Source organism: Melopsittacus undulatus, chromosome 6 (genome assembly GCF_012275295.1).
Source record: "Melopsittacus undulatus isolate bMelUnd1 chromosome 6, bMelUnd1.mat.Z, whole genome shotgun sequence".
In the NCBI taxonomy this organism is placed as follows: domain Eukaryota; kingdom Metazoa; phylum Chordata; class Aves; order Psittaciformes; family Psittaculidae; genus Melopsittacus; species Melopsittacus undulatus.
The window spans coordinates 25,162,373-25,184,847 of record NC_047532.1 but is presented as its reverse complement, the minus strand read 5'-3'; the positions used below and the strand labels follow the sequence as shown (position 1 = coordinate 25,184,847).

Sequence of the window (22,475 nt, the reverse complement as noted above, 5' to 3'; positions counted from 1 at the left end):
TTCCCCGCTCCAGCATCTGCCGGGCCAGGGAAGGGGAGAGCAGCCTAATGCCTTCCAGAAGATCAGCTGTAAATGGCCAGGGAGGGTAATTCATATCAAACTCATAAAGCCTTTATTAGTGTCTCAGGGGAGAAATCCGGATGTGGCCGTTTATTTATTTTGGATTTAGCTTTTTTTTTTTTCTCTCATTTTTTTCCTTTTAACATTTTCTTCCAGGAGATTTTTAAAGGGACAGGGACACCTCGCTATGTTTAGCAGCAGAGCTTGACTGCCAGCACAATGTTTGGTCCTGGACCCCGCTGAGGTGCCTCTGGCATCTCAAAGGGTTGGGCAGATCTTAGAGTCTGGGTTTAAGAGCCACTCCAGGAGGGAGCACGTCCTGGTGCTGTGGGGGACCAGGAGTGCAGAGCTGCCCCATGGGTGTTTCAAAGCCCTGCAGCTTTGCCCTGAGTGCTGCATCCCTGATGACTGCAAGGTACCCCCTGTGCCCAGGCCCACTCTTGGCCTTCCACCCCCATGCCTCAGTTCCCCTGCTCTACAGAGAGGTGATGATCCTGGCAGCCAGCAGCACTGCACAAGGATTTTGGAAGCTCTCACACCAACGGCAGAGCTGGTCCCCTTGGTGAGGCAAACGTTCCATGCCGGTGTCCATGGCTGGTCCTAGCCCAGTCCCACTGCTGTTTGCTGCTCTTTACTCTTTACATAATTTGTTCCTTGGGTCCTTTTCAATTTGTACCTCGCAATTGTTACAGAAGAGGATATTTATACAGCAGGGGTGTGGAATAACACGGAAAACCTCTGGAGCCAGGGAATGGATTCCAACACCATCCCAGAAATCAGGGGCAGGCGACAACTTTCTGTGGTTTTCCCAGAACCTCATATAGCACTGAATCCCTCGTATTCCCCACTCCCTGGCTGTGCCTGTGCACCCTCATTGCTCCTGCTGTGGGATGGGATGTTTGGGCATCAGGAGGTGGGAGGGGAAGGGGATAGGGCACTGAGCATTCCCCCTTTCCCCTCTGGTCTCGATCCCTCAGCCCAACACCTGTCCAGCAGTAGTACCCATGATTAACTAATTAATGACCAAACCCGGTGATGCTTTTCATTGGGGTCTCCCAAGGGGCAGCCCCACAGTTCTGTGGGAACTCAGGCTTGATAAAACCATTTGCCGGTGATAGATGTGGGGTGGGTGTGTTGTTTCTTTATTTTTCTCCAGTGGAAACAAAGAGGCCCTTGAGCCTGGAGCGTAACTTAAAACATGGCATTCCTGAAAAGAATTTCCTGATAATATTTTTAGCACCTGAAAAAAAAAGGAAAAGGGAAAAAAAGAAGGGAAAAAAAAGCATGTAACACTTTTTTTCCCCCTCTTTCACGTTTTCCCCCTTCCAGCCCCTGTTTTAAGGAAGCAGAGGGGACCCGCTGCTCAACTGCGGCCGCGGGAGGTGGATCCTTGGACGGGGGCTCTACACCCTGCGTGTCCATCCCCACTCCCCCCCTTATAGAGCATGGGGCTGCCGTGGGGTCTCTCCGCAGGGGGCTTGGGAGGGAGCGCGACGGGGGGGTCGCTGCGTGGGGTCCCCGCTCCGCCCCAGCTCCGCCCCGAGGGACCGCAGCCCCTCCTGGGGACCCCTTCATTTGCATAACCCGGCCCCTGTCACCGCCCTCCCGGCGCGCCGAGAACCCATTGGCTGCCTGACCCGGGATATGCAAATCAACCCCCTCGGGGGGCGGGGCTGGAGGGGTGAAGGCGCCCGGCGCGGCAGGGGCGCTCCGAGCTGCAGTTGCCGAGCGCTCCCGAGCCGCCGGCTCCGCGCCCCAGCCCCATAGCGCTGCGCTCCGGGCAGCGGCCACCGCCATCTGCGAGCCCTGTGCCCGTGGTACGGGCGCCCTTCCCTTGCCCCAGCCATGCCGCGGTGGCCGGTGCCGGCGTGAGCAAGCGAGCGGCGGGTCCTCGGCGGCCATGCGGGGCCTGGCGGGCTGGGCCGTGCTGGTGGCCCTGGGCGAGTGGCTGCTGCTGCGGGCGGGCGGCGTGGTGCCGCTGGCGGATTTCTACCCCTTCGGGCCCGCCGAGGGCGACGCCGCCACAAGGAAGCAGGACGACGGCGGCTCCGAGCTGCGGCCCCTCTCTGTCCCCTTCCCCTTTTTCGGGGCGGGGCACACCGGCCTCTACGTGAGTACCGAGCAGTCCTCCCAGGGGCCTCCTATTTCCTCTTTTATTTAAATCCTCACTGTCCCACTCGGGTGGATCCAAGTGCATCTGAGTTTCCATGGTTGGGTGGTCCCCGTTTAACTTTCAGCATCAGAGGAATAACAGTGTGCTGAGAGCAGGGGAGATCCTGTGGGACAAGAGCCAGTGTGCCGTGGCCCTTGCTGGGAGGAGGTGATGGCAAGGCTCCCAGTGCGATGCAGAATACACAGCTGCCCTTTGAGTTGTACTGCAGTGGGGTTTGGCTGGCCACTCGGCACATCTTGCTCCCTTTCCTCTCCCCCCTGCGCCCAGTGGGTCGGACACACTGCTTGGAGCTCTGCTCATGTGCTCCCTTGCAGCCCCTGACCCACCTCGGGGGGACAGTGGCCAGAGAGATCAAGTCACACCTGGTCCATCATGTCCTCTGCAGCTGTGGCCATCCACTCCAGCTTGACCCTGAAGTCTTTTGGGTAGCGCTGCCTCCAAATGCCTGCCTTGTGTCATGGACTGGGGTCTGTGCTCCCCATGTCAGCTCCCACCTGGAGCAGTGAATCCACGGGTGTCCTGTTCTGTTCTCTTCTCCATGGTTTGCTCTGGACTGACTGATAGTCTGAACCCAGCTGGCTGAGAAGGGGCTGAGCATCACCTTGGATCTGGGCTCATGTACCGTCCCGCTGCCTTGGCTAAGCACAGGAGGCCCTTGGTCCTTGCTGGCAGTGGTTTGGGGTTTTTTTTTCCCACTAATAAAGACATTAGCCCTGCCATTGGGTGGGAGGGACCTGGGCTTGGGGCTTGAGCTACAGTGGAAGGGAAGAAGAGGTTGGAAGAAACCAGGGGAAGTGATGGCTGTCCCATATGGGGTCTAAGCACTGCTCTGGGACTTGGAGGGACTGCAGGGCTCAGAGGGCAGTGTTTCTGCCTCCCCAGAACCCAGACTCCTTGGCTCTGCAGGGCCAGCTCACTGGGCATGGGGGTGTGTGTGACAGGGCTGCCCTTCCCTAAGGGGCTTCTATGCTGGGGGAGCTGACCTGGTACTGTGCTCACCTGGAAACCTCTGTTCTCAAGGGCTGCCTCCAACCATCCCCTCCTCCTTTGCAAAAACCAGAAACAACAACAACAACAAAAGCCTTTCTTGGCTCCAGCTCTCTCCCATCTTGCTTTAATCAGGGGAAGAATGTTCCTCCGCGGACACCGTGGGGTTACGGAGGCTTTGGGAAACAGGAATCCTCTTCCCCTTAGTCACAGCACGGACTGCCCGTTCACACAGAGGGGCTGGGGACCTTCCCAGGGCCTGCAGGATGCCATCCCAGCCTGCCCCTGCCAGGTGACATGCTGGCTTCCTCATGGCTCCTGGCAGGACACTGGCTCCCAAGTCCTTGTCAACATGTCAGCGTGACACTGCTGCCTGCTGCATGCCAGGGCTGCTCTCTCTGCTTGAGGGCTTCTTGCCTCCTCCTTGACTCCCTCCCCCCTGCCTTCTCACTCTGCGGCCCAGGGGATTGCTGGGGTGGTGTTGCTGGAGCTGGTATTACATGCTGGGGGGTTCAGCTGAGGGCCTGAGCTGCTGTCTGTGCTGCTGTCGCTTGCAGGCAGCACCCTGGGCACGGGAGAGGAGCAGCTGGAAGCTGCTGGCCCCGCTGTGATTGCCACTGCTGGCAAGGTCTCCTTGGGAATTTGGAGCCCGAGGGCAAGAGTGTTTCCCTTTGATCCTTGCTCCCTCCCTGCCTGCTCAGGCAACAATGCAGGCAGGAGTTTTCCCTCCCCTTCCTTGCTCCTGCTGTATCCCCAAGCCAGAAGGTAACATTCTAGGCAGCAGCATTCACTATCTCTAGCTTCCTTCCCTGGGCTGAGGGCTGCCTCTACCATGCATCCCTAGGCTAGGCATCCCAGGACCCTAATTGTCCCAGTGAATTACTGCTGGGAAGGGCTTGGAGCTCAAAGTAGCTTGCCTTGAGGTCTCTAGTATCTCCTGCTTTAACAACAGCAGCCTGCACTCGGGGCTTTGCATGGGATGCACTTGGTCATCTGGCGACTATAAACCCACCAGCTCACCCAGTGCCACACATACCAGCAGATGGGTTACTGACAGGCAAGGCTTTCCCCTATCCCAGGCCGGTGACTTCTGCTGAGCCGAAGACTGCAGACCCACAGGCTGTGTGTCAGCCCTTAGAGAGCAGGCGAGGCAGCCCCAGGTCCCACCACGAGTGCTGCCGTGAGCTGGCCGAGCTCGCTGGGCACTGTTTGTTTAAAGCGCTGGGGCCGCTGCAGTTTTCTCAGCTGTTTTCCCCTTCCCCTGGCCTGGGCGCGGTGGAGAACAGGGCTGGTTTGTTCGGGTGGCTGCCTCCCTGCAGCCACACTCCAGCAAGCGGGGGGCCGTGGGTGCCGGGGCACAACTCTGCTTCCAAGGGCAGGAAGGGGAAGCTCTCCAATATTTGTGGAAAGGGGGGTGGGAAGAAAGGTGAAATGGAAAGTGCCTTTAATACATTCCGCTGGCAGGAATCAACTGTGGCCACCCGTTTCTTTTCTTCCCTCTCCCCAGGTGAACAATAATGGGATCATCTCATTCCTGAAGGAGGTCTCCCAGTTCACACCAGTGGCCTTTCCCATCTCCAAGGACCGGCGTGTGGTGGCTGCTTTCTGGGCAGACGTGGACAACCGGCGGGCAGGCGATGTGTACTACCGGGAGAGCACAGAGCAGTCCATCCTGGAGAGAGCGAGCAGGGACATCGCACAGTATTTCCCCGAGTTCCCAGGGTTTTCCGCACAGTGGGTCTTCATCGCCACCTGGTACCGAGTGACCTTCTTCGGGGGCAACTCGTTTTCACCGGTGGGTAGCTGGGGCAAAGGAACCATGAGTTTAGGAGTAGAGTTTCTTTAAAAGAAGCATCCCAACAGAGCTTTGATGCTTTCTGTGGCAGTGGTACTCCTGTCAGCAGGGCTAAGCCATCCCCAGCAGCTCTTTGCTTTGCCATAATGGAGCAGTGCTAGGCTGGCAAAATCAAACCCTCCTCTCTGTGTTGCCTAACGGCTGCAAATTGCCAGTGTCCCCCATTTTGGGTACCAGGAGCTGGTCGCAGACAGGGTTTGGTGCCTTTCTTCCAGATGCCTGACAACCACATTTCCATTTTTCCTGCTGGCTGGGGTGCTGGGCAACCAACCCAACTACCCTTTCTAGCAGAGGACTGAGGCTCAGAGAAGCACCCCTTTGCTAAATGCTTTTTTCATCATCTCATCTTCTCACTGGTTTGCCTGCCTCACTCCAGCCTGATCACTGCTCTTCCCTTCCATGCTGCAGGTAAACACTTTCCAGATTGTCCTCATCACAGATGGCAAGCTCTCCTTCACCATCTTCAACTATGAGTCCATCACCTGGACCACGGGTATGCACGCCAGCAGTGGGGGGGACTTTGCCGGGCTCGGCGGCATTGCAGCACAGGTAAGTGGCAAACGTGGTCCCAGGGTGCCCAGATAGCACATCTGCCCCAAGAGCTTGTGGCTCCTGGTTTGGGTTTTTTGGAGGTGGAAAGCCTCCCCTGCCATTTTTTCTTTACTTTAAGTTGTTGAATATCCATGTGTGCTCTGGCTTCCAAAGCTGAGACCATACAGGGGGCTTTGTAATCCTGAAACCACAGGTCTTTGCCTTGGCTGCTGCCTTGTAGTCCCTTTTCCTTCCTAACCACAGCCTTTAAGAGCAGCTGTCACAGCCAGCACAGCTTTCACTTGTATTTATATTTCATCCTTGTGTTTGTTGTTGTGTTTAAGGTGAAAAAAAAACAATCCCCCACCCGCAAAAACCCCAGTACCCATTCGGATGTGAGAATTTTCTGGCAGTTGATCCGTGCTTGGCTCCCTGCCTGCCAGCCTGCAGCAGGCAGGATGCTGCAGGTGGAGAGGAAGCGGATGGGTTTTGAATCCCAGGGGAGGGTCCGAGTGGGCAGCATGGCTGCTTTGCCCCATTGTGCTGGCTGTCATCCTGGCACATGGACAGGGCTGAGTGCTGGCTGGTGCTGTGTGGAAGGGGTCAGCCAGTCCAAGCAGTGCTGCTGGCAGTGTTGAGTAGCAGGCAAACAAGCCTTTGTGTTCCAGCTGCCTTCCCCTCTTCGCTAGTGATGTCTCTTTACTCTCTGCCCTTGTCCTCCCAGGCAGGTTTTAACGCCGGTGATGGAAAGCGCTACTTCAACATCCCTGGATCCCGCACCGATGACATCGCTGACGTGGAGATGACGACAAATGTGGGTATCCCCGGGCGCTGGGTGTTCAGAATCGATGATGCCCAGGTGCAAGTGGGGGGCTGCAGCAATACAAGTAAGAGGACAGCAGTTAGGTTTATTTAACTCCCAACCCAACCCCACACTGTTCTCCAGCCCTGTCTTTTCTCTGCCTCAAACCCCCACCTCTACGGGGTGGAGGAGGCGACTCAAAGTACTTGGGGAGGGAGGGGATGCAGCCATGGGGGGGACCCTCCTCAGCACCTGCCATGGCTGGGGATGGCACCCATGGGTGCCCCGGGATTGGGAAGGGGCTGGGAGAGCAAATGGGGAGGGGAGGAAGACTTTTGAGATTAAAAGAGCTTGCGGGGAATGATAAGGGAGGCTGGGAAGAAGGTGACAACACACACCGCAACCCCACCAGCCTGCTGCAGGCAGAGGAGGGCATGAGGGGCTGGCACCCTTGAGGGATGCATGCCTCCATGAATCTCAGGAGGTTGGGAAAGCCATGTGGAGAGCTGCTGGGTGCCAGCCTCCCTGATGGGGCTAGGGTACAAGGGTTGGTCCATGCTCCCCACCCCAGGGGGCCTGACACATCCCCTTTCCCACACTTGATCTGTGTGTGTCTCGTGTGTTACCAGTGGTTTTGCTGTAGATGGGCTCTCCCATACCCTTTACCTCTGCCCTGGGTGATAAGAAAGGGCATGTCCATGTGCCTGCAGCCTGAGGGGCTGACCCTGTGCAGCCTTTTCCCCTCCCATGGGAAGAATTAAAACTGCCCATCGTGTCCCAGGGGAGCCCATGAGGAGTGAACCCTACCCTGCTGTGAGGCAGGCAGCCCCCATGGGCTCTCTGAGCGCTCTGGGGAGCCGGGTGGGTGCAGGGACAGCCCCTGCTGCTGGTGTGGCTGGAAGGTGGCGGGTGAGCTGTGTCAGGATGCAGGCTGATGCGGGGCCACCGCCTGTCCCCACAGCCTCTGTCTGCCTCACACTGCGGCCCTGCCTGAATGGGGGGAAGTGTATAGAGGACTGCATCACAGGGAACCCCTCCTACACCTGCTCCTGCCTGGCTGGCTTTACTGGGAAGAGGTGCCATGTTGGTGAGTGTGGGTCCTGAGCGAGCTCCCAGTGCTTTGCCGCAGGAAGCGGGTTTCATTCCTGGTGTCACTGCTGCGTGCCAGCAGTCTCTGTGTTCCTGTTCTGTCCCTGCTCTGAGCTCCCACCCCATGTGGGGCTGTGTTTCAGATGTGGACGAGTGTCTCTCCAACCCATGTCAGAATGGAGCCACATGCCTCAACGGTGCTGGCAACTTCAGCTGCATGTGCCCACTGGGCTTCAGAGGTGCCAACTGTGAGACGGGTGAGCATGGGGACACCAGTGTGGCAGGGCTGGCTCTTTGCTGGGCTTGAAGAGCTAAAGCCCAGGCTTGGGGAGCACTGCTGCTCTTGGGAGCACTCTTCAGACCGGGTTTCCTGCAGCAGTTTGCAACAGCCAGCTTGGATTTCAGCATGCTGCAGGCAAAGGAACCTTTGCTCTGGCCTCAAGCCCTTCCTGCCCCTGGCAGCGCACACTGCTTGAGGGCCCAGCTCAGTGCTGCCGCCAGCACCTCTCCCTGCTGCCCGCTGCTCCTTCAGTGAGAAAAGCTGACAGTTAGTGTTAAACAGAAGTCTTGGAGGCCCTGCTTTTGCAGGTGATGCTGTGGTCCTGAGCCCCCTGAAGCCAGTGGGGACTCTCCTGGTCCCTGACAGGGCTGTGGTGGCCGGTTTCTCCTGCTGCTGGCCTCCATACCCCCAGTGGAAATGCTGCCAGAATGTTTGGCTCCCAGCAAGCCTCTGCACTGGTGGAGGAGACGAGGAGGGAGTTGACGTTTGAGGAAGGGAGGGAGGAATTCCCAGCCCAGCATGCTGGCATCCAAGAGGTGCAGGGGGATAGAAGGGCTGAGCTGCCCAAGGAAGGTTTTGGGAAGAACCAGAGCTGGGACAAGGCCACTGTCTCCTGCCAGAGGGTGCACTGGTGGCTCCAAGCTACACCCTCTGCCCAGCCCCAGCATCGCTGTCTGTGCAGAGGCACGTGCCAATCCTGTGCCTGGGTTGATCCCCCCTCTTGTCTTTTCTTTTCTTTTCTTTTCTTGGTGTTCACCTGCAGAAGAGCTGCCATGTGAGAGCAAAGTGTGCCACAACGGTGGGACATGCCAGGCAGTGAATGGGACAGCAGTGTGCTTGTGCCAGCCGGGGTACACAGGGCCAGACTGCCAGACAGGTCTGTGGCATGGGGAGGAAATGGGGGCACCTCATGCCTTAGCAAACTGCTTTTCCACTGTGCTTCAGCCCCAGCTGGAGTTTTGGAAAGGGAGTGCTTGGGATAGGAGGCAGTGTGTGAACCGGCTGTACCTGCACCTAACTGCCCCTCTTGTCCTCTCCTTGCAGAGCTGAATGAGTGTGAATCCAACCCATGCCTGAATGGTGGGCATTGTGTTGACCTGGTCGATAACTATACCTGTATGTGTCTGGAGCCCTTTGTGGGACAGCGCTGCGAGACAGGTGCCTGCTTCTGCATCCTGCACCACAGGATGACCCATGCCAGGGACTGTGTCCCCAGTGCTCAGCTGGGCTATCATGACCCTCTTCCCAGGGCTGGGCTCTGCTCATCACTTGCTCACTTGCTTTCCCCCACCCAGACTCATCTATCTGTGAGGACCGGAGCTGCCGAAACCGACAGACGTGCAACTACATCCGCCCAGGCCGCTACATCTGCACGTGCTCCCCGGGTTATTATGGCAACAACTGCCAGTACGGTGAGCAGAAGTAAACCTTGCCCAGCCTGTCATGGGAGCTGGGTGGGAAGGGCAAATTGCTGAAAAGGGGCTGCATCAGCCATAGGCACTGCTGAAAGCTGGCAGGCAGCATGTGACTTACAGAATGGAAAGATTTCTTCACTGAAAGGGTGAACAGGCTGCCCAGGGAAGTGGTGGAATCACCGTTCCTGGAAGCATACACAAAACATGCAGAAGAGGCCCTTAATGACATGGTTTAGTGGTGGACTTGGCAGTCCTGGGGTAAAGGTTGGACTTGATGATCTTAAAGGTCTTTTCCATCCTAGTTGCTTCTATGATTCCATGTGTGCAGGGGTTGTGGTGATGCCGGGGTGGGAACTCCTTCAAGCAGTGCTGCTCAGCTGCAGTGGGGTCTTCAGTGTGGACCAGTTCTGTACTGGCTCCTCTGGGGCAAAGCGTGTTCTAGCCCCATGCTGGGATGGCTCTAGCTCAGCCTCCCTCTTCCGTGCAGGCGGGCCCCGTGTGCCTGGCGCCTGCCTCTCCCAACCCTGCCAGAACGCGGGCAGCTGCCTGGAGACGGAGCAGGGCTACCTCTGTGAGTGCCAGGAGGGCTACACTGGACAGGACTGTCGAGACAGTGAGTATGAGGCGGAGTCTCTCCAGTGGGGTTTGGCGTCTCCAGGGGAGCCCTCACATTCCTAAGAAAGAGAAGCAGCACCCCCTGAGAACCTGTTTGGTGCTCCTGGACTGGTTAGTGGGTCCATCCTGCTGAAGGAGGCTGTGTCCTGGGGGGGCTTGTAGCTGCCACCCACCTGAGCTTCCCCCATGGATGGTATCCAGCAAGGCTGCTTGGCTGTCGCAGCCCCACAAGGGAGAGGGGTCCTGGGATGCTCCCATCTTCTCTCTTGCAGAGCTCTCAGAAGGCTGCGAGTGTCGCAATGGAGGCAGTTGTCTGGAGGGGAATGTCACCATCTGCCAGTGCCTGCCTGGGTTTTTTGGTCTCCTCTGTGAATTCGGTAGGTGAAGGCTTCTCACTTGCTACGTTTGTTCCCTCTCCAGGATGCTTGAGCCAGGCAGGCTGTCGGCAAACAAGGAGAGACTTTGCCCATGCCTGAGCCTAGCATGGTGCTAGGGGCATGCCCTGAATTTGAGCCTAGAAATATTGTCCCTGGTGAGGAGGCAACACTTCCATCTCCAACACCCTCCCTTGAGCTGTGCCTCTCCCAGCTCTCTTGTCCCAGCCGGCTTCCCTGAGTGGGATGGGAACCACAGTCTTAGTGCGCTCTGTTCTGAATTTCACTGGGCATCCAGGCTGGCCCTTGCTGTTTGCATAGTCTCTGGAGGGGTACAGAGGCTCCCTCCCATCTCCTCAGGCCTGTCAAAATTAAGAGAACCCCCATTTCTGGCCAGGCAGCCAGCTGGGTGTCCTGCTGCCAGCTGATGGAAGCTGGTGCTGTCCGTGTGTTTGCAGAAGTCACCACCACCCCGTGCAACATGAACACGCAGTGTCCAGATGGTGGGTACTGCATGGAGTATGGTGGGAGCTACCTCTGCGTCTGCCACACTGACTACGGCACCAACCACAGTGAGTCTCATCTGTGGAGACGTGGGACTAGCCCTGGAAAGGGACACAGATGGGGGCAGGGACTGTGAGCTGGGAATACTGTCATCAGCTAGGCAGCAGCCCGCACACTGCTGGTCCTACATCCTCATTGATGCCCTGTGTTTGGCTTTGCAGCAATGCCATCCCCTTGCGACTCAGAGCCCTGCCTGAATGGAGGGTCCTGCGAGGTACATGATGACTCGTACACCTGTGAGTGTCCTCGAGGCTTCCTTGGCAAGCACTGCGAGAAAGGTACCTGCATGGAACTCTCTGCTTGCCCCGGGATCTGGCAGGGGGTGGGAGAAAAGTGGCTGCTTGCTGAGCTGCAGCTGGAAGTGGGCACCAGGTATCCCACCCTACCCATGGAGCGAAGATTGCATGTCTGCTTTCATGGCCTGACAGTCACAGCAGCTGATCCAGTTGTTTAGTTTCCTGCACAACACCATCAGTGTTGGAGGTGGTTTTGCATGCTTGAGCTTTGGACCTCAGGAGCAGGTGCCAGTGTCCTGGCATCACATGTCTGTGGCCTCCTTAGGTCCTGGCATAGGGAATCGTGGTTAGGGTAGGAAAGGACCTTGAGATCTAGTTCTGCACAGGTTATTCAGCTGTGTTAGGGAGGCCTGGGTGCACTTGGTGTTCCTGCAGCAAGGGGTTTGATGGGAGGCAGTGGCCTTCGGGATGTGGGCAGCAGCGGGTGACTCCTTGCTCTCGGTGTTCTCTGCAGCCAAGCCACGGCTCTGCAGCACGGGACCCTGTCGCAATGGGGGAACCTGCAAGGAGGCAGATGGCGAGTACCACTGCTCCTGCCCCTACCGCTTCACCGGGAAGCACTGTGAGATCGGTACGGCCTCCTGCCCCCCACCTGGGACGTGAGGCAGTTGTCCCGCTCACTGCTCAGCTCCCACCTGCCCTCTGCCCCCAGGTAAGCCGGATCCCTGTGCCTCTGGGCCCTGCCAGAACGGGGGCACCTGCTTCCACTACATTGGCAAGTACAAGTGCGACTGTCCCCCAGGCTACGCTGGCCGGCACTGCGAGATTGGTAGGTGTGAGCAGGGTGTGCCAGTGCCAGGGGATGCCTGGGGAGGTGGTGGCAGCAACAAACAAGGCTCGCTGCTTGCTTTGAATCCCCTTCCCTCTAATTTGAAGCACTTTGGATCTCCCTTGTACCCTGCTGAGGGGAGGAAGAGAGGTGGCTCTTGTTTCTGGCCTCTACCAGCCCCGCAGCAGTCACTCTTTGTTCTTCTTCTAGTGCCCTCCCCGTGCTTCCTTAGCCCCTGTGAGAACGGTGCTACCTGTGAGGACCTTGGCGAGGGCTATGCTTGCACGTGCCCCATGGGCTATGTAGGGAAGCACTGCCAGACTGGTAAGGGCTCTGTGCTGCCCCTGCCACTCAGGGGCTTGGAATGCCTCTCCAGGTCCTGCTCAACACCCCCATCTCTCCCCAGTGGTTGACTGTGGCATTCCCAGTGAGGTGAAGCATGCCCAGGTGTCTTTCAACTCCACCAAGGTGGGCTCTGTGGCTGAATACCAGTGTGAGCTGGGCTACACCCTCAGCCAGCACCACCCTCGCATCTGCCACTCACCGGGTGTCTGGAGTGACCCTCCTGAATGCAACGGTGAGGAGAGCTGGGGAGCAGCTGAGCCCTGGGGCACTGTCCCAGTAGGCTGTGGCCATGACCCCACACATGTACACCGGTCCTCCCCTATCTGTGTCTGCAGATAGATCCCCCCGGGGACCCCTCCTTAGTGCTCATGTCTCTTACCTTGTCTCTCCCCTGCACAAACACCTGCAGAGATCAATGAGTGCCAGTCCCAGCCCTGTCTGAATGGTGGTCAGTGCAAGGACCGCATTGCTGAGTTCCTGTGCTTGTGTGAGCCAGGTTACACCGGCCAGCATTGTGAATCAGGTAAGAGACTATGCCAAGTACACTCCAGGGCTACTACATGCTGCTCCCAGCCGGCTGGAGGAGCAGGGAGGGCTGTGAGGGCACATGCGCTATTTGTGTCTCCCCTACTAATGGATTCTGCATGGGCATCCCCATCACTGATAGGGCACTGACTTACCCTCATGCATATTAAGCCCATGCAGAGAAGCCCCAGATCTTGAGATCTGGGTGGGAAGTGTCCCGTGGCTTCAAAGCTATTGGCCAGGGTGGGATGGGGCAGGGGAAGAAGCAGCTTGAGGTCATGCTGTGCTCCTGTGTATGCACATGGTCATGGTTGCATGTGGACACTGGCTGAAGGAGATAACGGGTAGTGAAAGGTCTGGTGGGACTCTATGGCAGGCAGCTCTAGCCCTGCTTAGGAGAGGATGGCAGTGGGAAGAGGTAGGATGCCTGCTGGGAATCAGAGGAGGGCACATGCCGCAGGCACCTTATGGGACCTCTTGGCACAGCCCCAGACTGCCAGCCATACAGAGTGTCCCTGAGGACATGTCCCCAAGGACATGTCCCCATGCCCAGCTCCCACTGCAGCCCCTGTACAGGGGCAGACATGGGATAGTGGGCTCCTGATTGCTTCAGGAGCAGGGCTGTTCTTGTCTGGTGGGCTCAGGGTAGCAAGTGATGTGGGGAGGGTCCACATCCTGCAGGGGAAGTGCTGCCTCTCCAAGTCTCCTCATCCCCTGCTGCTGGCTCTGTCTTTGTGCTGAGCTGGTGCCTTTCTTCTTGTCACTCCCCAGATACTGATGAATGCCTGTCGGAGCCCTGCAAGAACGGTGGGAACTGCCAGGACCTCCCTGCATCCTTCACTTGCTACTGTCCCGAGGGCTTTGTGGGTTCCCAGTGTGAGACAGGTAGGGACTTGCACTTCCAGTGGGAAGCTGGGCTGTGGGCACTGGGACACACTCAGGACCTGTACTGGTTGTCATTTTGGGCACCCTGTCCCCAAGCCATTACACGAGGGGCTCGCTGCCTGTTGTGCCTCCTTGCCTGTGGTTCCAGGGACAGAGCTGAAACTGCTCTGGTGGGGAAGGAGCAAAGGACAAGATGTCCACTGGTAATGGATCCGCTTTTGAAGGCATCCACCCCTGCCAGGGAACATGGCCACCATGGCACTTGGGTGTGATTCCGGATCCAAAATGGCTGTGCTGAGCCCTGGGCTGCATGTCCATCCTGCTGTCCCTTGGGAGGCCATTGCCTGGCTGCTGCCATGCTGGGGGCCCCCTGCTCACCACCACCCTTCTCCGCCTCCAGAAGTGGATGCCTGTGAGTCAGGCCCTTGCCAGAATGGAGGGGAGTGTGAGAGCTACAGGGGCTCCTACCTCTGCGTGTGCCCGGAGGGTTTCTTTGGCTACCACTGTGAGACAGGTGAGGTGGGAATGAGCAGCTTGGTGCAGGGTGGCCGATGGCTGGCAGCCGCTAACGCCACCGCTGTGGTACCTCCACAGCCAGCGACCCGTGCTTCTCCAGTCCCTGTGGGAGCAGGGGGTACTGCCTGCCCGGCAATGGCACCCACAGCTGCACCTGCAAAGTCAGCTACACAGGCAAGAGCTGCGAGAAAGGTAAAGGCCCTCAGCAGTGGCACCAGGACGTGCGCGGGGCTCGACACTGGCCCAGCAGTGGCCACTGCCCGTGCGGGACTCGATGCCATCAGGGACCAGCAGCACTCCTTGAGGCGGGCAGGGCTGGGGTCATGCCTCTGTGGGGGGCAGCCAAGGCCACACCAGTGCCCCGGGAGGGCGCTGAGCCGCTGCTGCAGACACCAGGCTTGGCGTGAGGACGCTGGGGACAGGTTTGCTCGGCCTCCTGCAGCAATGGCGATCCCGCAGAAGGGGAGGCTGAGGTGTTCGAGGGAGGCCTCTCACTGCCGGTACCAGCCTCCCGGGGCCTCTTGCCCTGTCTCGCCGGTGCCATTGGCCTGGCAGGCGGTGGCAAGCACTGTGTCACCGTGTTGCAGTGGCCGGGAGTGCTCCTGGTGCTCCTCCTGTGCTGGGCAGGTGGCAGCTGGTGCCTGCAGGGCCCCTGCCGGGTGTGCCAAGGGAGAGAGCGAGGGCCCCATGCTCCATCGCTGCTGCTCTTGCCTCTTGCTGCTGGGGTCTGTTCTCTAAAGATTCATGGCGTTACCTCTCCCCTTTGCTTTTGCCCACACCCTGAAGAATTGCTGCCACCAACCTCATTAAAGGTGGAAAGGGTGGAGGACACTGGTGTGTTGATTTCTTGGCACCCACCTGAGGACGCAGCTGCCAGGCAACTCATTGACGGCTACGCCGTGACGTACGTATCCCTCGACGGCTCTTACCGCAGGACAGATTTTGTGGACCGAAGTCGTTCTGCCCACCAATTGCGGGCACTAGCCTCCGGCAGAGCCTACAATATTTCTGTCTTTTCAGTCAAACGCAACGTGAACAACAAGAATGATATCAGCAGGCCCGTCATGCTCACCACACGCACTAGTGAGTAGTGTCCCCAGGGGGATCAGGTCGTGACCACGTGTGGCTCCCGCAGGCGCAGGGGCTTGTGCTGCCTCCTCCGTGCCATCGGCTCCAGCCGCAGCCCGGGCCTGTACGGAACCCCGCTGGGTTTGGTGGTGCAGATCCTAAAATGCAGACATGGGGGGGGCTCTTTGGAAAGCACTTAGGCACAGAGAATTGTTGTTCCCTTTGCTATGAGGAAAAGGGGACTGAACCCCCTGCGGCTCATCGGGCTTCTGCCCAGGGGCTGGTAAGGGAGCCAGCAGTGGGGACTGCTTCTGGATCCTGTTCACCAAGGCCAGGCTGTGTCTGCTGCACTGGTTACTCCTTGTCACTAGCCCCAGAGTAGTGTGGGTCCCCAGTGCTGCTTGATTGAGCTGGAGAAGCCCCCATACCAGCCAGGCAGTGGGGCTGGGTGATCTCTGCTTACAGTGAGCCCTGCAGGAGAGTCTCCCACCCCACCATCCTGCCTGGCTCAGTGTGGGGATGTGCCAGAGAAGGCAGGGGCTGGCAGGGACCTCTGTTCACAGGTGGAGGAATGGGGCACAGTGATGCCTCTATGAGAGCACAGGCAGGCAGAGCAGCTGCAGTTCTGCTTTCTAGAGCAGGCAGATGTAGAAATCAAATGCAAACTGAGGATGGAGGGGATTAGACCCAGAAAAGAGGGGGATGGTGGTGAGAAAGCCCATAGGCCACATCCCCTGCACTGGGTTGAGACTGAGTGAAGCCGAAGGCAGAAGGCAGGCATGGCCACTGGGCATAGCAGGAGCCTGCACCCCTGGCCACATCTTGGGAGGCTTCAAGACAGGGTCTGATGCCAGGCCAGTGAGAACTGGGCTTAGTATGTGGCTGGGCCATATGGTGGGCTTAGGACCAAGTCGAGGCACTGCAGCCCCATTGGAGCTGAGGGGTAGTGCTGGGGCCAGAGGACAGCCCCAGGGGTGCAGCGGATGGCATGAGGCCTTGCAGGCAGGCAGATAGATGCACCTCCTGCCTGCCCACAGGTGGTAAGGATGGGAAAAGATCAGTCCAGCTGAGCTGCTCCTGCTGGGAAGTCAACCCAGAGGGGCAGGCAGGACCCCCCCTTGCAGGGGTGCGGGGAAGAGATGGGGCGACCCACAGTGAGCAGCGGCTGACCGCAGCCCTCTCCGCTTGCTCCGGCCAGGACCGCGTCCGGTGGAAGGCTTTGAGATCACGAATGTGACAGCCAGCGCCATCACGGTGCAATGGGCTCTCCACCGGCTCAAGCACTCCACTGTCAGTAGGGTGCGTGTCTCCATCCGCCAACCGGGGGACCTGTCAGACCGCACCGTGGAGCTGAACAGCAGCGTGGCCAAGTACACCTTCCTGTGAGTGGGGCAGCAGGCAGGCACTGGGCCAGCTGGCCCTCCCAGCCTGCCCAGCTTACCCCTGCCTTCCTCCTCCACAGGGACCTGCAGCCAGGAGAGAAGTACATTGTCCATGTCACAACACTGAGCGGCCTGGGGACAGAAGATCACCTCTCAGAGAGTCTGGCCACGGCTCCCTTCCACGTATGGACAAGTGAGTGGGGTTGTCTTTGCCACCTCTTGCTGTTGCAGGGGCCCTGAGGCTTGGCAGGGGCAGGGCAGCTGCAGCTTGTGGCCAGCAGGAAAGCTGTAGGGAGGGGAAGGTGCTAAAGCCATCGGCCTGTCTGGCAAGCACAGCGGGCAGGAGCTGTGCAGGCAGCCCTGGGGAGTGGCAGGAAGGGCTGCAGCTTGTCCTCCCCTGCCAGATGGTTTTCCTTGCCCAGGATCAGCATGAGCTCAGCCCCGTGCGAAGTCTGCACAGGCCCAAGTTGTTCCCCTGTGTATGGCAGCTGGAGGGTGGTGAGGGCCAGACCGGGTGCCAGGGTGCAGTGAGGCTCTGCCCACTTTGGCAGGGACCCAGCACTGAGCGTCTCCTGCTGGTGTGATGCATGGTTGGAGCCACGCTGAGGGCTGGCCCAGGCATGCTTACAGGGTGGCATGTGAGCAAGTAGGACAGTCACAGTCAAGTACATGAGTGCTGACCTTTTTTCTCCCCGGCTGCTGCCTGCCTCAGGGCCTCTTCCCCCCCAAAACCTCACTGCCTCCCGTGTCACCACTACATCTGTGTCCATGGCATGGGAACAGCCGCCTGCCGGTGCCGTCGAGGGATACATCATCAATGTCACCACCGCTCAGAGTGTGAAGAGCCGCTATGTGCCCAATGGAAAGCTTGTGTCCTATACGGTGCGAGACCTGCTCCCTGGGCAGCGGTACCGCCTGTCTGTCACAGCTGTGCAGAACACAGAGCAAGGCCAAGTGCACAGTGAGCCTATCTACCTCTACGTCACCACATGTGAGTGCCCAGCTCGCCGGGGCTGGGGTTTGCTGCAGCACGAGGCAGTGGGTTAATGAGGCAGTGGGGCAGGGGGTTGGAGGCTAGTTGATCAAGAGTTATATGCTCATGAGGACTTGCTGCCCCAGAACTGGGTGCTTGCAGGAGGCTCTGCGAACAGGAGGTGGGGGTTGCAGGATGCTGCATCTGTTAGGGGAGTGCACATGCTTCACTGGGAATGGCACTTGCAACCCAGCCTTGTGGAGGGTGTACACGTATCCCCAGGCAGCTCTAAACAGCATCCTGGGGACAAGGGGACTGGCTGGGAGTTGGGCTGCCATGCAGACTCATGGCCTCCCTCCTACTGAGTCTAACCCTTTGGTCTGCAGTGCAGAGGGATGGGGCTCCGGAGAGACGGTGGAGCCAAGCTGGACACCCCCGAGTCCTGCGCAACAGGCTTCCTCCAGCTTTTCTGCCTGAGCTCCGCTTGCTAGCAGATCACAACACAGCTGAGGAACCCTCGCCAGCCCCCAGGTAGGCACTGCTCCAGCACTCCTGGCCCTTCCACCTGTGGCTGGCCCTTTCTCCCAGCTCCTGTGTCTGGGTGCGCACATGATCAAGTCAGTCATGCTTCTGCTGTGAGCAGGTCCCCTGCTCTGCCCAGGACTCACACTGAACCCAGCATCCAGCCCTAGACTGTGGGATGGTTATGGCTTGGGGGATCAGCAAGGGCCCCTTAGCTTCATGGCTCTTCTGTTCCAGGTTCACCGAGCTGGTAGATGGCAGAGGGAGGATCAGTGCCAGGTTTGGCAAATCCATCAGCATGAAGACACGTAAGTGCTCTGCTGCTTTTCTGCTCACCCTCACCCCCTTCATCCAGTGTCATCTCCTGTGCCTCTCCCCAGGACAGGGTGGCAGCTGGGCAGGCTGCTGTAGGGATGGTGGAGCCATAAAGGAAGGCAGACAAACACCTGCCCTGCTTGCTAGACCCCTGCTCAGGGAGAGGGGTGACTCAGAGCCAGTCAGGAAGCCCAGAGAGGGACCTTTGCTGATGGGAGGCAATGCTGGCTGTGGTAAGGCTCCCTCTCCCCTGCCAGCAGCAGCAGTAGCCCAGGCAGTGACTCTGCTGTCCTCCAGCACAGGCTCTGCCTGCCCAACAGCCTGAGACCCCACTGCCAAACACAGCCTCACATTTGAGGAGGGTACTTGGGAGAGAAGCCCCTCACTAGCCCAGGACCAGCCCTTCATTTGCCATCCCTGGAACACCAGGGGTCCAAACGCCATCCCCAAGATCTCCTACCAGGCCTGGAAACCCCACACAATGGGGTAGGAAAGGGGTCTGGCACACCTGACAACAGCCCTGGGCTTGCCACATGTCTCTGCTCTGCTCCTGCCTCCCCAGGGGAGGCACAGCCTTCTGTGCCCCACAGCCCCCCAGGAAGGGGGAGATGGTCACCCTAATTCTGGGATTAGGGTAGGAATTAGCTGGGAAGGGCTAAACCACTACTTCAGGCCTGACCAGCCCGCTGATGCTGTGGGCAAGCTGGATCCCATTGGAGGGGCTGCCTTTGGGTCTAGCTCCGACTGGAGGTGACACTGTACTCTCTTGCTGCCCAGAGCCAGATGCTCCAGTGAAGCTGGAGAACTTGGAAGCATCCAGCCACAGCAGCCTGGCACTGCAGCTGCAGGAGAACAAGAGCAAGAGTAAGTCTTGGCGGAAGACACATGAGCAGCAGGGCCTGGTGCAGGCCTTGCAGACAGGCAGAGCACTTGGCACCAGCCCGCCTCCATGTTGCTGCCCTACCAGGAGGCACACAAGGGGCACAGTGTGGGTCCCTGCCAACTGCCCCATCCCTGTTTACCCACTCACAGCTCTCCCAGGGAGCACCCTGGCATGCCAGTGGGGTGGGCAGGGCTGTGCATGGGGTCTGACAACTGTTATGTTTTGCAGGTGAGGGGCAGAACTGCTCCATGAACCCCTGCAGGAACGGAGGCACCTGCACCAGAGATGTCAAGTCCTACCATTGCAGCTGCCGCCCGGGGTTCAAGGGCCGGCTCTGTGAGCTGGGTGAGTGCTGTGCTGCTGCTGGGGGCTGAGCTCACTCTTGCACGGGATGGCATGTGCCCAGCCTGGAGCTGTCCTGGCCACAGGTGTCCTGGGGCACAGGTCACCAAGCAGCACCCAGCTCCTCTCAAGGGTGCTCCCACCATGCCCAGACTCTGCTAGAGAGGGAGGGTTGTGCTCTGCTCTTGTCAGTTTGGGCAGAACAAGGAGTGCAGGTCTGCTTGAGCCAAGGCCTTCACCTCCACCAGCTGGCCTTGCAACCCAGGCTCCTGCCCTGCCCATGTAGTTATCTGGCACTGCAAAGCTGGGGGCTCCGCTTCTCCTGGTGGGCCAGCTCTGTTGGGCCCAGCCCTCCAGGACAGCAAAGGGGCAGCCAGAGGGGTTTACCTTCCCACAGGGCACAGGCAGGCAGGGCCAGAGATGAGCTTGTTGGTAGCTCCCCTCTCCTATTCCCCAAGCAGCCTGCAAGAAGGTGCCACACTCGTGCACACGGCTGTACTCGGAAACCAAGTCATTCCCTGTGTGGGAAGGAGGTACCTGCCACTACCTGTGAGTACTGCCTGCGTGTTGTGCTCTCCCCTTCCCTTGTGCTCAGAGCCGGGGACGTGTCCCTGCAGCTTGGCTCTGGGGAAGGGAGCGCAAGCGTGAGGCTGTCTCAGACCCCAGCTGGCAGCTGCCCCCTCCCCAGTGCAGGCTGAACAGCTTTGTGTGCCCTCAAGTCCCTGGTGCTGGCCCGCCAGTGGTGTTTCAGGGCAGGTTACTGCTGAAATGACAGCCCCCATAGCAGTGTTACCCACCTATGTGTCATTGAGGTTGTATTTGGTGTGTGTGTGCTCCCCCTGCCTGCCAGCCCAGTTCCTGGGTGCCTTTCCATCTGTAAGCAGAGGGCTTGGCCAGCCCTGCTGCAATACCATGGCATGAGGGGAGGGTGCATCTGCTTTGTGTCCTCCACATTACCAGTCTTCCTGTGATGGAAGCACAAGGGCCTGGTGTGTGAGGTCAGTCAGTTCTGACTACTGTAGCCTGGATGGAAATGGAGGAGATCCCCAGATTACCCCCCTTGTACTCATAGAAGCAGATCTGTCCCTGTTATTCCCTCTAACTTGTCCCTCTGCTCTGTGTGTAGGTACAGGAGAGTCTACAAGGTACGCCAGGATGTCTGCTACAAGGAGAGCTGCAAGAGCACCAGTTCCGAGACAACAACCAGCAGGTACAGCTAGCAGCAGCACACCAAGCACTGTCCTTCCTGTGGCCCAGGACAGGGCCATGCAGTCAGACAGTGTCACTGAGCATGTGTGGGGCTGCCTGGGCTCAGCCTGGAGTGGGAGAGGCACTCCATGCAGAAGAGAGTGCAGGGAGCACACAGCCATTGCTCAGATGCCAGCTCTGCACTGTCCTCCCTGCAAGCAATGGCTGACAGCGTTCTCCTCTCTTCTCTTTCAGAAAACAAAGCACCAGTCACACACTGAGGAAGTCCTAAAGTAAGTACCTGCTCTAGGCTCTCCTTAGCCATGGTCAAAGAGGGGCAAATCCTGCATATCCCACATAGGGAGCTGGGGAAGATAGGGGTGGAGGCCAGAGCATGGTCTAGGCTCACACTGCCACGTTGATGGGGTGTGAGGGCTCTCCAGCTCCTGCGCTGGTTTGGCTTGGGCATGTGGCTGAGGGCTCCCACTTGTGGTGGGGTTGAAAGGCAGAAGGCAATGCCCTGCTTCCCTGTGGCTCTACAGCCCTATGAACAATAGATTCCTGCACAGAAAGAGCCTGGACACTGGAGGGTGCAGATACTCATCTCCCAGTCAGAGACAGGTGCATAGAGTGGGAAGAGGCAGCTGCAGGGCTTTTGGGGGACTCTACACACCACCAGCTTATTCTCCTCCTGCTCCTTCACAGGATTCAAACAAGTAGAAGCTTCATCTTTCCACTTCTAAAGGGTTTTCTTTGTAACATCAGGAAGATCAGATCTGCTCACTGGGTTGAACACAGCAGGGGAACCTTCCTGCCTGATATCAGCCTCTCCCTCTTCTCCAGCCAGTTAGGGATACGCAGCCAGATCGGCACACTGAGCAGCACTCCCTTCCCTCCTCTGGACCAGCACTGCCTGCGCTCTGGCTTGCCTTACTCTAGCTATCTCTGCCCCACAAGGAGCCGAGTGCTGGTGTCCCGCAGCAGCTGGCTGACTGCCCCCAAGGTGACCAGCCTTACTTTGTCCCCCCACCAGCTGCTCTGCACGAAGGCTTCCAGCTCTGCTCAGGCGTCAGTGGAGCTAAGCCCTGCTCCCTACCAATAGCATCTGCACCAACCTGTTTTTGTAATCCAAAGTATAAATTACCCATAACCGCTAAATAAAACAGTTTAATGCAGACCAGAAAGCTGTAGCTATCACCTGAAATGTGAGCCCACAGCAATCTGGTTGGAGGAAACTTTCCCAGTGTACACAAGCTAGAAATGGGGATCGACTCCCCTTAGCAGTGAGGGGAGCACAGGCACTGGAGTTGCATCCCCATCTCCTCTGCTCTAGCAGGGGAAATTGAGGCAGCTTCTTCTGCCTGCCTTTTTCCTTTGCTTTGTAAACAATCCCTGGTTTAACCAGCTTTCCAGATTAGAAAGCAGTAGAGCACCTAGAACGAATTTTAAGTGTTCTGTACAGCAGAGTTTGTCAGCCAAGTCATTAACACAATGCTGTGTGCCTGTAAGCCAGTGCAGGGCACAGTACAGGCTCGGGGACAAAGCAGTCTCCCCCTGCCACCCCCCTGAGCTGCTTACAGCACTTCTGTTCCCCACAGAGGAGCAGACCAGCACGCAGCACTGCCCCACCAGCTGCGGCAGGGCAGACAAGGAAAAAGCGTAGCTTAGAAACATTCCTAGTTTTTGTGTGTACGACAACACTAGTTAAACATAGATTTGTG

At 58.3% G+C, this 22,475-nt stretch overlaps 1 protein-coding gene across 4 annotated transcripts; it reads left to right on the top strand.

The window, feature by feature from the left end:
• Positions 1-1,776: 1,776 nt before the first annotated feature.
• Positions 1,777-21,938, top strand: SNED1 (sushi, nidogen and EGF like domains 1). 4 transcript variants are annotated; one of them, XM_031050644.2, is made up of 33 exons: positions 1,777-2,170; positions 4,728-5,015; positions 5,484-5,624; positions 6,331-6,493; positions 7,370-7,495; positions 7,641-7,754; positions 8,541-8,654; positions 8,822-8,935; positions 9,073-9,189; positions 9,680-9,805; positions 10,080-10,184; positions 10,640-10,753; positions 10,907-11,023; positions 11,496-11,612; positions 11,694-11,810; positions 12,021-12,134; positions 12,217-12,387; positions 12,565-12,678; positions 13,452-13,565; positions 13,966-14,079; positions 14,160-14,273; positions 15,102-15,164; positions 16,348-16,531; positions 16,612-16,724; positions 17,244-17,522; positions 17,891-18,035; positions 18,264-18,334; positions 19,119-19,205; positions 19,453-19,569; positions 20,028-20,115; positions 20,693-20,776; positions 21,010-21,047; positions 21,460-21,938. In XM_031050644.2, exons 1-32 carry the CDS (start codon positions 1,961-1,963, stop codon positions 21,044-21,046), a joined length of 4,092 nt encoding a protein of 1,363 aa, XP_030906504.2. In that variant the 5' UTR covers positions 1,777-1,960; the 3' UTR covers position 21,047; positions 21,460-21,938. The 4 variants fall into 4 exon arrangements, with proteins under 4 accessions (XP_030906504.2, XP_030906502.2, XP_030906503.2 ...); XM_031050642.2 differs by having other exon boundaries at positions 14,868-15,164; XM_031050643.2 differs by lacking the exon at positions 20,028-20,115 and having other exon boundaries at positions 14,868-15,164.
• The last annotated feature ends 537 nt before the right edge of the window (positions 21,939-22,475 follow it).

Bases quoted from the DNA above. Each gene is read 5' to 3' on its own strand.
- SNED1 (XM_031050642.2), top strand. From the start codon at position 1,961: ATGCGGGGCCTGGCGGGCTGGGCCGTGCTGGTGGCCCTGGGCGAGTGG. The intron at 10,754-10,906 runs GTGAGTCTCATC...TTGGCTTTGCAG, and splicing joins TGACTACGGCACCAACCACA to CAATGCCATCCCCTTGCGAC. The intron at 19,570-20,027 runs GTGAGTGCTGTG...TTCCCCAAGCAG, and splicing joins GGGCCGGCTCTGTGAGCTGG to CCTGCAAGAAGGTGCCACAC.